Genomic DNA, 14172 nt, shown 5'->3' on the forward strand with positions numbered 1-14172 from the left:
TGGAGAGCACGTGTGTGCAGTATTCTGTGTGGGAATAACCACTGTCACCCCGAAGGAAGAAGTGTGCAGGAAAGGCCTCATGCAAGTGGTTACATCAGCCAGGGTACTTCTGGTAGAACAGCAAACATACAGAGAATGGGCAGCTGAAGAGAGGTGTGGGCAGTGAGAAAGGGGCCACTAAGGCCCTGGTAATAGCAGGTCAGGGATTTGTGCAGGTTGCTAAGAGGGGATAAGCTTCACCCTTGTTGCAGTGGAAACCATGAAAGTTCTTTTTTCATTTTTGAAATCAGTGTAGTGGCATGATTGGGTCTCTGTTTTAAAAGCATGACTGACTTAACTGTGGAAGGGGAAGCAAAGGAGAAGAGATGAGGGGCAAGAGACTAATGACACCATCACTACCATCACTGCAGCAAAAGAAGAGAGACTTGACCGTGGCAGGAAAGTGACGTTGGAGAGAAAGACGCTGGAAAGAGAAACCACTGCAGCATGAAAAGAGCAAAACCAGGAAATCAGAGGGCAGGAGATTGACATCCTTAGCACTCTGGTTCGGGACAGGACGTTTCAACTTCCCTACAAAATAGTTGCGAGAATTATGTCCTTGTCCACCTTGCTGGCTTACCGTCAGGCTCAAATAGCACAAGTACTTTGAAAAAGTAACAGGAAAGACAGGAAAGTGGAGTGAGGTCACTGTCATGGTTAGCAGAGCTCCCCTGGTGAGGACAATTCTGTTGACACCTTGAAGCTATAATCAAAAATGAGTCAAATCACCCTTTCTGGGGTCTGGGTAAGGTGGACAATTCACACTGCACAATCCTCCCACCTTCCTAAGTCCCCTTCTCCTGACTTGGATATCCTGGTGGGTTTAATCCCTGTGCTGGCTGATAACCTTCAATGATGGGAACAAATCTAAAATGTCTGTATTGTATAGTAGCACACTTTTCTACTTAACTGTGGACTGTTCAGAGGAAGGGCAGGTGGTTGCAATCTGGCATGTGCCCACCAGGTGGCACCCAAGGCCCATGTTTGAGACTCGGGATTAACCTCTAGCCTGTAATGGAAATTTCTTGCTCAAAATCCTGTCCAGAAGAACCAGAGAAGATCCTGCAATATTTACGACTTGTTCTCTATGGGACACAAGTCTATGGTGACAGGACAAGGGCAGAGGGCCTAAAACTACATCTATCATGATGGGTGGAACTGAGACAAAAAGAAGAACATTCCAGTGTTGCTATGGGCTTGCCGGCAAAGTGATGACCTCCATCTATAGAGGACTTTTAAAAGGATGGCCTCTTAGCATTCTGGAAGCTGCAAGCCTATCTGGAGACAGAGTATCGGAAAACCAACCTGTCCAGAAATCTGCCAATGCTTCCAGCCTGGAATGCAAATTTTTGAGAAGGTGAAGATTGGCCTATTGTAATTTTATAGTTCCATCTTCAAGCTGTAAAGTTTGGGTCACTCTGCCTGCATAGCTTAGGAGTTTTTTTAAAAATGAGAAAAATGTGGAAAAAAGAACCCCATGAAATTGTGTACAATCTTATTTTCTTCTTTTAAAGTATTTTATTTATTTATTCATGAGAGACATAGAGAAAGAGAAAGAGGCAGAGACACAGACAAAGGGAGAAGCAGGCAGAGCCTAATGTGGGACTCAATCCCAGGACCCCGGGATCATGAGCTGAGTGAAAGGCAGACGCTCAACCACTGAGCCACCCAGGCATCCCCACAACATTCTTTTCATCTAATAACTACAGTTGAATTTGATTGAGCACTTAGTATATGCAAAGCATTTTTCAGGTCAGGATATGACTTAATCATCACAACCACTTAATGAGGTAGAGATCCTGATTTATATAAATGGGGAACCTAAGGCTCAGAACAGTAACACGGGGAGCAGATGGCAGGCCCAGACCTTCTACCCAGGTCTTCTAGATTTCCACATTCAGATTTATACCTATTACACTATGGAGGCTCCCAAGAGTGTGCTTCCAGTGTGAGGGGGAGCTGGGCATCCAGAGTGATGGGACATAGTCCCTGCCTTAGGGAATATTCAGAGACATAGACATGAGTGAAATACAAAAGGCCAAATCTAACATACAGGTGTATACAAGTGCTCTAGCAGCCCAGAATAAAGACCAATTAGTCTGTGAGATCATCAAGAAAGGTTTTGCAAATTTGACAGGTGGAGAAGAGCATCCCAGCACAGAGATGAGTTTGTGCAAAGGTATAGAAGCATGCACTTGCACAATGTACAGAAAAAGCAGTGAGCATGGAGTGAGGAGAAGCCTAATACTAAAGAACCATATATAGTACAACACAGTGGTCGGAGATAGTTTGGGCCAGAGTTTGAGTGGCCAGAAGGGAGAGGTACCTCCCAGAGGCACATGTATTGTACTTGTCATGGCTGCACAATGCTGAGCTCTTTTCACACTCCCATGGTGGACTCAAGGAAGTCCTTGGAACTTAAGTCCAGGAAAGGGATGTGATAGCTTTCTTCACTGGCAAGATAAACTCAGAAACTTGAATACCACCTGGAAAACCTACTGGGGATATCCAAGTCACCTACTGAGGTTCCCAAAGGACAAAGACTCTTCAAGTACATGGAATTGTCAGACACAAGAAACATTCAACAGAAGCTAGTGGGAATTGGAGCTGGGGCTGGAACTATGATTTTTAGTAGCATTACAGACATCTATTCCCATCAGTATCCTTTGGGACAAATAGCCCCATCCTAAGAGTCAGGAGTTGGGGTTCTCAGCTCATGTTTGCCATCCCTGTGGATCACAAGGAATCTCACTTGTGTTAGGGCATGCTTCCTTTTTATGGAATGCCAACTGGGCTAACGTATCTTTTGTCTTTCATTTTCTCTAGGCTACTCCTTAACTTAAACAACTGAAGAACTCTGACACAGGGTCCAAAATTAGGCAGAAAGGCCAATTAAATGCAGGGAACCAGTGGACCCAAAGGAAAACACAGTGACTCTTTTCTCTTATCTCCTTTCCCTGTTCCCTGGGCAGAAAATTCTTAGTCCCCAAATGGTCCTCCTGGGCGTGATCTTAGTGACCCTGAAATAAGCAGCCTGACCTTTCAACAGGCACTGGACCTTCTTTCACTCCCATGCTCCCTGCATCGGAGGGGGTGGGGTGAGTCTTATCTGGCTCCCTCTCCGGGCTGTTACATCAGAGTGAGCTTATCCTTCATGGACTCCATGTCTTTATCTTGCTTAAGAAGATAGATTTGGCAGTACTAAAAATCAAAACATTTCTCTGGCCATGTCTTGCTGACCGGGACACAATTATCTCTGACCCATTGAGCATGTTAAATGGCTTTCATTATTATAGAAATAATTGCATGCTGGGGATCTTAAAAAATAGTCACATTTCAGACAGGCAGGAAATGAGGAAATTTCTCCTCCTCTACCTTCCAGAGATAATCACTCTCACCAGTGCCTGTTTTTTTTTTCCTTATGTTTATTGTTGTAGCATCAAATAAAATATTTATGTTATGCCTCTATCCCCTGGTTTATCAAAATTTGACAGAAAGCATTGTCTACCAACGGTCACAGTGAGGTATTTATTGAACTTTACAACTGCATACTTTCCCTTTCCCATCTGTCTTCTAATTTTCATTAGTTATACTATTTTTATTTTTCCCTAGTAATCTTTGTGACCCAAATAATATGCTTAAAGTTATTTCAAATGTAAGATATAGTTTCAAATATACTTAGAATTATTGTTTTAAGATAAGCATTTACTATTAATACCTCTACAATTAGAATTTTAGTATTTACTCAAGTTCAGATGGAATCTGTTGGCCTCTCTCTATGAAGGATGAGGAATTTGATGTGTTTATCCCTCCTTTCACCTTTCCTCATCCTTCAAAATCCTAATTGATTGTGTTATTATTCTTTCAATGTCAAGATAACAATGTTCATGCGAAAACATACCTTCTGAGATCTGATTTCTCATTCTCAGTATAAGGAGTAGAGCATGTTAATAACTATCTTACAAAGGAAAACCCCCAAATAAGGTGATGCCTCTCTTTAACACCTCTACCTCTTACTCAGCGAAGAGCTGAAACCTTTGAGTCATCTTCTAACATTTCAGGAAACTGTAAGGAGGGAAAACACAGCTTTGGATGTAGAAGGAAGGAGACACAACTCCATTTCCTTTTCCACAAGGAGGTCATCCACTATAGTTTCCCTTTGTGGTGCTTTGTAAACCTGCCAGTGTCGGTGTACCCTGGTAAGCCCAACAGAAGTCTGTGAATAGAAATCAGACCAGTATCCAGCCCTGGGGTTGGGGATAACAGGTGGGGAATGGGGATGGGGAGAGACATCAGCTCCAATAGCTGATGATGGAGCTTAGAAATTAAGCCTGAGAGGCTGGGCCTCCTCTACTTTAGAGAGAAAATGGGTGTTCTGAGTCTCTATCTGTTGGTTCAACATCAGTAGAACTCCATGGAAAATTCCGGAATGATAAATGTTTACTCTACTCATGCAATTAAGAATTTCTTTGTCGGAGAAGGAATCTGGAAATTATAGTACACCGTCTAGGACTTTTAGGTAAGGGGATATAGTGAGCTAAGCTCTTGCAAGCTTCCACCTCAATACAGAAATGCTAAATAAAATAAGTTTTAAATTTTAAACATGCAGTTGGGGTCACAAGAAAGAAAGGGAAATCCATAGATGTTTGAAATAATGACAGAAATGAAAGCCATAATAATAATATTCTCTTCCTGCAACAGCCCTGGGAAAGACAGAAAAGACTCAGAGTCTGAATCTTCTGAAATGGACCCTGACAGTCAGAGGCTTCATTAGCAGACACAGAACAGGAAATATGGTCTTGAAGAGTAGCATCTGAGAAGCTTATGCAAAGCTGTGATCCCAAAGTTAAAAGAAACTATAAAATTTCTGCCTTGTTTGTGAAGGACAATAACCTCAGTAAAAAGTGACTATAAAATCTGTCCTTTCCAGCCCAGGGTGCTGGCAAGGAAGCTCGTCTCTACTCAGAGCTGTGAGCTGAAAAAGGCTCCCATGAGAAACCAAAAATCTCAAGGCCGTGTTGAGCATGAATTTGGTGTCCAAAAATACACTACACACATGATGGAGAAGAATATCAATATAGAAATTGGTTCTGGGCCATGGTTCCCACCCTATGGCCTCTTGTAGAAGCAAAGTCTATGCTGATCAAACCTTTAGCCTAGTGGCCTAGGGACCCTTCAGCCAAGTGGTCTAGGATTTCCACTTAAACAATTCTGATAAAGAAATCAAAATACTTCAAAGCACCTCGAGAAATAGTTTAAGTGAGAATCAGCTTTGCTGAAACTTGTTAAATAGTTCACATAAAAATTTAAGAGATATGCAAAATAGATATCCAAACAAACACTATGAAAGCTACCTCATCCATATGTGATTTCTCCTGAGTAAGGCTGCCCCCAGACACTTTAGGAGAAAAAAGTCAGAAAGCTAGAAGGGACCATGGTGCACCCTCTCACCCAGCACCATCCCTAGTCTTACAGATGTGAATGCTGAATCCTAGGGAGTAGCTCTTGGCTGTGTGTGAGGCTGCTGAGGTGGTGGGGCAGCAGCTAGCCAAAGTACCCATTTTCATATTCATAGAAATAACCAGGGAATTGCAGGATCACTTCCATAGCCTTAGACCCACAAGGCCTCAACACAAAAAACCCAGTGCATTGGAAAGATTCTGGGACTGGGGCCTTAAAGAGGGCCTTAAAAGAGGCAGAGGCCATAGTTCCATTAATCACCTCCTCACTGAATTGCCTGACTCTGCCTCCCCATCTTTTCAGCTCCTGGGATATCTAAATGTGTGTCTCTTGAATTGCAAATGCTGATTCTCTGCTAAAAGAAGGCAAGAGAGGGTCCCTGAGATGCAATGTTTTGCTGGGACCCAAAGTGGAACACCTGGTGTTGTTCAGGCTGCATTTGCCTGGATCCATGCAGTGCCATTCTCCTTGCTTATTACATGATCTTTAAGGTAGAAGCTTTCTCTAAATTTGGGGTTCTCAAACTTTAGTGCACATTTGGTCTTCTGGAAGACTTATTGAAACCCCTGGAGTTTCTAATGCACCAGGTCTGGGGAAGGGCCTGAGAAAGTATTTCTAACAAACTTCCAAAGTGAAATTGATTCTGCTGGCCCATGAACCACACTTTGAAAACCAGTGGGGTAACACAGTACTTCTCAAACTTTCATGGGCATAAAAGTCACATGAGTATCTTGTTAAAAGTTAGATTCTAATTCAGTGGGTCTGGAGTGGGATTTTACAAGTTTTTACAAGTTTAATGAGTCTTTACAAGTTTAATAAGTCTCTGGATAACACCGATGCTGCTGGTCTAGGGACCACATTTTGAGTGGCAAGGCGCAAACAGTTATTTTTCTATTATTCTACTTCTTGTCACCTATACCTACCACAGACAGATATTGAAGAGAGGAAGGAGTCAGTACAATTCTTCCTAAAGATGCTTTTCCTTTCAGAGAAGCTGTCCAACCCACCCTCAGTCACTTGTAATGATGGTGAGCAAGTTAGTGACTCCAGCACTAAGTGCCTTGCATCAGTTCTAGAAGCTGAGGTTTTTTGTGGAGTGGCCTCAATAACACTGCTGCCCTTCAGAATGGGTGATCCTGGGGGAAGGTGTAGAAGGGGAGATGGGGAACTGAGGCCAGGGGTATAGCAGGAATGGTTGAGGAGAAAGGAAGTGGCCACAGTTCGAGAAGGCTCAGGAATACCTTAGCATGAGTCCAGTGCAGAATGTCCTGTCCTGGCACCAGCTAGCTTAGAAAAAAAGAAAGAAAGAAAGCTGTTCTAAAATTGGCCTTTCTTCTCTTGGGAAAGTCAGATTCTTTCCCAACAGCCACCAGTCTAAGGAAGATTGAGGGAGGAGGAGGGGAGACAAATCCTTCCTCGCATCATTACCTTCTATGATGGATGACTTTTCCCCTGGGGCTTCGCTTAAAGCCAGTGTTCTGAGTCTTGGCTTAGGTCCAGGCTGTCTGGGAGCCTGGACAGCCATGTCTGATAGAGAGGGCACCAGGAACCAGAGCCTCAGTTGGGTTCCCAGCCCCAGCCATGGTTTTCTAATTATAATCATCTCTTACACTCAGGTTGTACATACACTTCTCTGAACACTTCATTCATTCACCAATTCCTTTCACCAAAAAATATTTATTGGGCATGTGCAACATGCATATAGCATTGTGTTATATACCCTCTATGATGGATCTGAAAACGTAAAAGCCATATTGATCATTAGACAGTAAGATAGAGGCAAATGCTGCCTTGCTATTCAGGTCTCCTACGGTGCTGGTTCATACATAGGGAGGCTCGAACGAAGTGGCTTTCCTAGCCCAAAGAGGGGCATTCTGGTTCACAGGACACAGCAGTCAGCCCCAGGGCCAGGGCTATAATTCAAGACTATCTTATCAGAGCACGACATGTCTTATATCGACTAGTGTAGATTCACACAGGGGCTTCCCTGTACCTTCTCTCAGACCCAATAAAAGGAAACAAGTTCAGAAGAGTAATTTGAAAGCCAAAATGAGGCAAAACAAGAACCCACCAGGCAGGGCTTGGGGACCCTTGCAGATCCACAGAAACAGATCCCTAATACGGCTGACTGCAGAGTAGCTTTCATGACCTCCTGCCCAGAGTAGTTGGAAGTTATCATGACAAAGGCAAAGAAGTGGTGAGATGACTTTTTATACAGCCCTGCAACTTCAGCTATTTTGACCCCCTTTGGCCAGAACAGAAGACTACTAGGGTCTCTAAAACAGGGGGACCATTTTTAACTGGCAGAAGCTTAATCCAGAAGTGGCTGCTGAAATGAGAGTAAAGTCCCTTTTGGTAAAAGGCTGACATTTATTAGATCAGGACCTTGTTGAGAGACTCTTCAGTATAGACTTTACAGCTGGGTAGATTGATAACAACTGTTTTATGACATCTCATCTGACCCAGGTGGGGTCAGAATCATCATGGAACTTTCAGAAAAAGATTTACCTGGGCTTCACCTTCTACGATTCTAACTTTATTTATAAATCTGAATGAGGGCCTGAGTATCATTTGTGGCTCTGATATGCAGTCAGAACAGAGAACCATGAGTGGTGGTGATGGACATGAACTACCTCTTTATGGCCAGAATTCTTCTAATCTTTATCCCCTTACTCTAGCCTTTTTTTAAAAAAAGTTTTGATTTATTATGGAATCTTCAAGTATTCAAAAAGTAATCCATGTACCTACTGCTATCATGCAACAGATTTTATGTACCTGGATACATTTGTTATGGATACTTTTGTTCAGAAATAAATTACAAATAAACTTATAGGTAAAGCAAGAGGCTTTACTCTCTTCCTTCCCTTCTAAGAAATCATTCTTCTGATGCAATATGCATCCTTCCCATGCATAGATTCTATTTTTCTACAAACGGGCATGCTTATTTAAAAAGTTTGCGTGGATGATGTCCTACTGCATGTATCCTTTTGTAGGTTGTATTTTTCATTCAACGTTATGTACCAACTTCAAGATGTACCAACACTGATCCATATTGATCTATTTAATTTACCTTAACTGCTCTTGACAGTGTGCCACTCCCATGGACCTGGACTGGTGGCTGAGGTCTGGGTGATTTTCCCTATTACTCTAGAATAATTCTTCTAGGGCTTGGATCAGGAATTTGAATCAGGTACTTACAGACTCATGGGTTCCAGAGTTCCACTGGAGTTCGCCCATACCCAACTGTTGCTGTTGCCATGGAGTCCATACTGTTCACCCAAAGAAACATGTCAAAAGAGTGTCCACCTTGCAGCCATCATAGCAGTGTGGATGTCTTATAGGGTAATTAGAAAATTCTAGGCCTGCAGTGCCTAGGTGGCTCAGTTGGTTAAACATCTCACTTTTGATTTGGGCTCAGGTCATAATCTCAGGGATGTGAAATTTAAGCTCCATCTTGTGTCAGGCTCCACACTCATTGCAGGCTATGCCTGGGATTCTCCTTCTCCCTCTCCCTCCCCCCGACTAGTGCAATAAATAAATAAATTAATTAATTCTCAAAAAATTAGATTTTAAGACTGAACTTTCAGGGGTCCTCTTGTTTGCTTTCTATAAACTTGAGAAAGGAAGGATCACCTAGACCAGCAGAACAAGGGCACTGCCAGGACATGGCTCTCACTTCATGTAACTAGGAATTTTCATTCTGTCTTTTCATTTTTCTGAAAAATAAGGACCAGACATAGTGAGACTGACTGCCCTGTTCATTCCAGTAACCTTTCAGAATGGACAAATACAAATACAAGCAAACATCTGAGTTTGTAACTTACCTGCAAACTTACAGCATAGTGGGCTTGCATGGGACCCAAAGTTTTCTTGTTTAGGTGACTTAACGTTTGGGTTTCCTATTTCTATATCCCATCCATCCTTGTAAATCTCTGAATGTCCTAAGGCGGATCCTCACTGCTTTGCTGTAATGTCTTAATTTATACTTATTGAATGCTTGCTTTTTCTTATGTTTGTTGAACACAAAGCACAAAGCTTGGCATATGTGTGGAGTGAAGGTGGCAGATCTATAAATGTTAATACAAATCAAGCTTCTCTCTGCCTCTACCCAGAAGCCCCTGCAATTTGTATACATGCCTCCCTGGTATAAAATAGATTCTGAGAGTCATGTAGAGCTAAGGGTAGATAGATAGATACACAGGGAGTCTGGAGGAACATGATTTAAGAGATCTGAGGAGCTTCGTGGAGAAAATGGGCTTAACCTGGGTAGAGCCCAACTTAACCCATAGAGTTTAAATCCATTCACTCCTTGCAACAAATTTATTCATTGAAACCCTAAGCAAAATGGTCTTTAGTATTTACTGAGGGGCCCTCAGAGGGTGTGACTATGGCTTACAACATAGTTAAGAGCACAGGATTTTCATTAGCACTTTCTGGGAAGCCATGTCAGCTACTGTTATGAACAGAGAAGAGAAATGAAAAAATAACCAGGCCAAGATGTAGAAGCCAGGTGTAAAGACCCTCTACTCACCATATATAATGTGGACAAAGGCTGAGTGTGCTCCATGTGAGGAAGGCAGCAGTGACAGGACACAGAGAGGCAGGACCCAGTCTGAGATTTGTAGGCTAAAGAAGAGCCCAGACCACATGGTTGACCACATGACCGAGATGAGGGGAAGTGGTCCCACAACATACTGTAAACAATATCTCTGATCCCTCTGAGCTCAGCGTGTAGCAAGATCATGGGTAAAACTTGCTTCAGTGTTGGGGGAAGTATCATCTGCTTTCCCAAAGGATAACCCCACAAAACTAGAGGAGATTTGAGAGATCCTTGAAATCTCAGTAATAATTATAGTTTACCTGCGCTTTCATCAACATGAACTCATTAGGTTTACAAAAACTCTGGGATTTAAGCCATACAGTTACTACCACTTTTTGTTTTTAATATAGAAACTTCACAGAGATGTTAAAGAATCAGCTCTCTGAAAGCTAGGGATACAATTCTCATCTTTTGATTATGAATCCGTGGGATTTCCACTGTGCCAACTGTCTGTCTCACATATATTATGCAAGATACAAACACTGATAGCAATGATGTCAGAAGAATCAGCTAAGGAATTTGACATGCATTTCTCTTTAGCTTGTAAAAGAGCACTTCCAACAACCGTTCAAGAGGGTGAGGAAGAAGGCACATTTGAAAGAGAATGCCACCAAGCTTAGAGAATAATACCACATTTGGCTGCATTTTTCACAAGCAGCAGAGTGGTTATAAAGAAATCATGTGACAATGAGCAACCCAAGTGTGCTTGGAGAGATAACTGGGACGAAGGATCTCAGAAGCAAGAAGAATCTAAGTTGCCTGGTGTGGAATGCCTTGGGCTACCAAATCATTAGAGGTTGACCTAAATCTAAACCAAGTCACTTCCTTCCCTCAGCATCTCTGGACCCCTTTGCTTGTCATGCACTCTGATCATCTTTTGTCCCAACTGTTAATGCTGTCTAAAGTCCTAGCAAGCCCCATGTTCCTAACCAAAGCTTGCACTTTCAGTGTGATGTGTCCTTTTGGGTGTTTTTGGCTAAATTAAGTCTGAATGCTACCTATTGTTGTCTTAAAATATTTCTCTAAACCGAAAGTAATTTTATCTTTATTCCTAAGGTAGCCATTCTCTTGACTTCAGGAAATAGAACATGGTATCATTTGCATTTAGGCTGCTTTGAAGTTATGAAGCTGATCCAAAAGCTCTCAAGTACTTGCAGATTGTATAATGAAAGCACAAAAGGAGTCCCAAGTCCCCCTGCCCATTTTCTGCCTTCTGCACCTTCTTCTACTCCTTGTTCAAGTTTGTAGCATAATGAGCATCTTGTCCTTGGATCATCTGTAGCCCCATTTGTCCCTATCCTTATCTGCCTTCATCCCACCTCATAGAAGAAGGAGGTGGAGGAGGAGGGTGTGCTTATTCTTCCCTATGAGTTAAAGAGAGTTCCTCTGACAACTTCACATTTCCCATTCTTGGAATGAAATCGTTGAAAATATTCTTTTGGGAGGGGGCAGATAGTGGCATGGTATGAACCAGAATTCTGGCTCTGGGGACAGCTGCCTAGGACTGTAAGTCATAGTATCAGGCACTCTGTAGTCAAAATTCCCTCCATGCTGCTCCCCTAAGGCAGTCACACTAGGAAATACTGCCATCTGGTGGAAATCTTGTAGCTTGTCTCCTTTTCCTGGCTTCATGCCAAGGAATGGGGAGAGTCAAAATGGCCAAAGGGCTGGGCTCTAGAGTTCCAAGATCTAGATCTACCAAAACTTGCTGTCATTAAAATCTGCCCCTACTTAGGGCATGAGAATCCAGGGCTATTGCCTCAGGTTCTGTGCTTTGCTATCAGGATATTCATGTGTTCAAGCCTTTCTCACGTCAGCTATTCCCTTATACCGTAATGTATCCCACCTCTGTGTCTTCCCCAAGGCTATGTCTCTGCCTGGATGCTCTCTCTTCCGTGGGCATAGATCCCTCGGGACCAGCTCTTGTCTTACTGTGTCACAGCCTCCAGTCTTGGTATCCTTTAGTTTGAGCTCCCTAGTCTTTACACATCTGATAAGTCATTATGTATTCTCATGCCCTCTCCACTCACCTGGCACATTTCTCTGCATTTAGAAGATCCTCAATACATGGCTGTTTATTGATATCCAGCTTATATCCTTCCAGTTATAATAAGCACATTTCTTGAATTGGGAATCTAGTTGCACCCAATCCTTAGAAGCAGAGGGAAAACCAGATATCCCTTCAATTCCATTTTTAAGATGAGACTGTAAAACAGAAGATTCAGACTCTGAATTCATATAAGCTGATCACTATGGATGCAGAGGTCTTAGGCATGCATTTCTATAGATCATTCCAAGCGGATGAGGGTGGAGCAAAGTGGGGTATATCAAAGTGTGATGACACTAAGGGATACCCAATTGTGTGGCATGATGGAAAAATTTTGAGTCCTAAACCTGTTTATTGAACATTTATTATTAACACTTATTATCAGTCACAGAACCTTTGTTTCCTCATCCATAAAATGGAATAATTCAAGATACACTTGACTAGCAATGATTTCTTGATCCCAATACTTACTTCCAGTCACATAGTAAATACTCAATAAATAATTGTTGAAAACAAAAAAATACCTAGCTTAGTGCTGTTGTGGAGGATAAAATGGCAAAACACACAAGCAATGTGTAAACTGTGAAATTCCATACAGAGTAGGGGCTGCAGTGGGGATGGATGGGTTGGGACTCCTTTCCTATGGAAAGGAAGAAGAAGTGGATGCTGAGTCCCACCCATCCATCCCCATCGCAGCCTCTACTCTGGATGATAATGTGAAGCATGGAGAGCCCAGAGATACCATGAACTACACTGAGAACTTAGTCTCTCTTCTTCAGGCTCAACCTCAGCAAACTGGTATTCTGGGAAGCAGGTCACAGTGGATCCAGGCCCTCCAATAGTAAAATGCATGATGGCTGCTCCTTATTTTTCCTTTTGTAAGTAGGTCACTGCTGCCAGAACCTCTCAAGGCCCTACTTCTGATGCTTCCTTGGGTCAATGCCACACAGCTTCTCCAGCAATTTTCTTTCTCTGCTCCAGTGAGCAGCCCAGAGCAACTCAGATCAGGCCTGTTTGCAAAGCTCCTGTTGTGTTAGGAATGATGGGATGAGCAAAGATTCCAGGGAGCTGAGTCCAGAGGAGACCAGTAGGCAACTTGGTTCTGGCCCCAGAGAGACCCCAGCTATTACTGAAGTTTATCTCTCTGCAGTTTAATTTCCTTGACCTTAAAATGAAAGGCTTGGATTTGAAGATTTCTAAGCCCTTGCCCAGCACAATAGTATTAGGAGGGACTTGGCAAGCACAGGCAGGCTGATATTTGTCCCCTGATAACCTTCACTTTCCAAGAGGGAGAGTATCTGCCCCCTAAACTCCTTACATGGAATATGAAACAGTGTGGATCAAGAACTTACTATGTGTCAGGCATTGCAGTAACTGCTTTATATACATTTAATTAAAGTCTCCTAACAAACATATTAGGCCAGTATTATCACTCCTGTTTAAATAAAAGGGACTGAGATTCTGTTCTTTAATGTAGTTAGCCTAGTTAGAAGAGGGAGAATTATTTTTAAATGCAAGACATTCTGACTCTGTAGCCCTGGTGATACCAAGCTGACAGGTTGCCAGGGAGAGCCCTATAAAAGGGGAATAGTGTCTGTGTTATACAGGATTCTCCAGCGAAACAGAACCAATAGGATACTTATAGATATAAACATGAGATTTGTTAAAGGAATTGGCTCACGCAGTAACAGAGCCCAAAAAGTCCTATGATCTGCCATCTGTAAACTGGTGGAGCAGGAAAGCCAGTGGTATTAATCAGTCTGAGTCCTAAGAATCAGAGGATGACAGGTAAAGGTTAATGGTGTAAGTACCAGTCTGAGTCCAAAAGCCAAAAGAATGGAGCAAGAACGTCCTAGGGCAGGTGAAGATTGATGTCTTCATTCAAGCAGAACGCCTCTGTGTTCTCTTGGGGCCTTCAATGATGATGCCACTCACACTGGTAAGGGTGATCTCTACTCAGTCTACTGATTGAAATGCTCATCTCTTCCAGAGACACCTTCACAGGCACACCCAGAAATCATGTTTT

General features: G+C 42.6%; 1 protein-coding gene and 1 long non-coding RNA gene across 10 annotated transcripts in view; one reads left to right on the forward strand and one right to left on the reverse strand.

Annotated features, from left to right (window-relative positions):
* Positions 1-14172, forward strand: part of LOC140617608 (uncharacterized) — an 83163-nt gene that overhangs the window by 52128 nt on the left and 16863 nt on the right. The gene's annotated exons all lie outside the window — the stretch shown is intronic.
* The window catches only part of KCNA5 (potassium voltage-gated channel subfamily A member 5), a 54538-nt gene that overhangs the window by 14757 nt on the left and 25609 nt on the right, over positions 1-14172 (reverse strand). For 3 of the 8 annotated variants that reach the window (XM_072799282.1, XM_072799278.1, XM_072799280.1), the window contains one exon: positions 12168-12304. The exons of 2 other annotated variants lie outside the window; for them this stretch is intronic. Coding sequence is in view for 2 of the 6 variants with exons in the window: in XM_072799273.1 (XP_072655374.1) it covers positions 12235-12304 (70 nt within the window). In the remaining 4 variants the exon portion in view is untranslated. Of the gene's footprint in view, positions 1-10030; positions 10126-12129; positions 12305-14172 lie in introns of those variants that run through there. 3 more of the 8 variants (XM_072799273.1, XM_072799274.1, XM_072799276.1) reach the window with 3 other exon arrangements.

The sequence above is a fragment of the Canis lupus genome, chromosome 25 (assembly GCF_048164855.1).
Source record: "Canis lupus baileyi chromosome 25, mCanLup2.hap1, whole genome shotgun sequence".
Taxonomy (NCBI): Eukaryota; Metazoa; Chordata; class Mammalia; order Carnivora; family Canidae; genus Canis; species Canis lupus.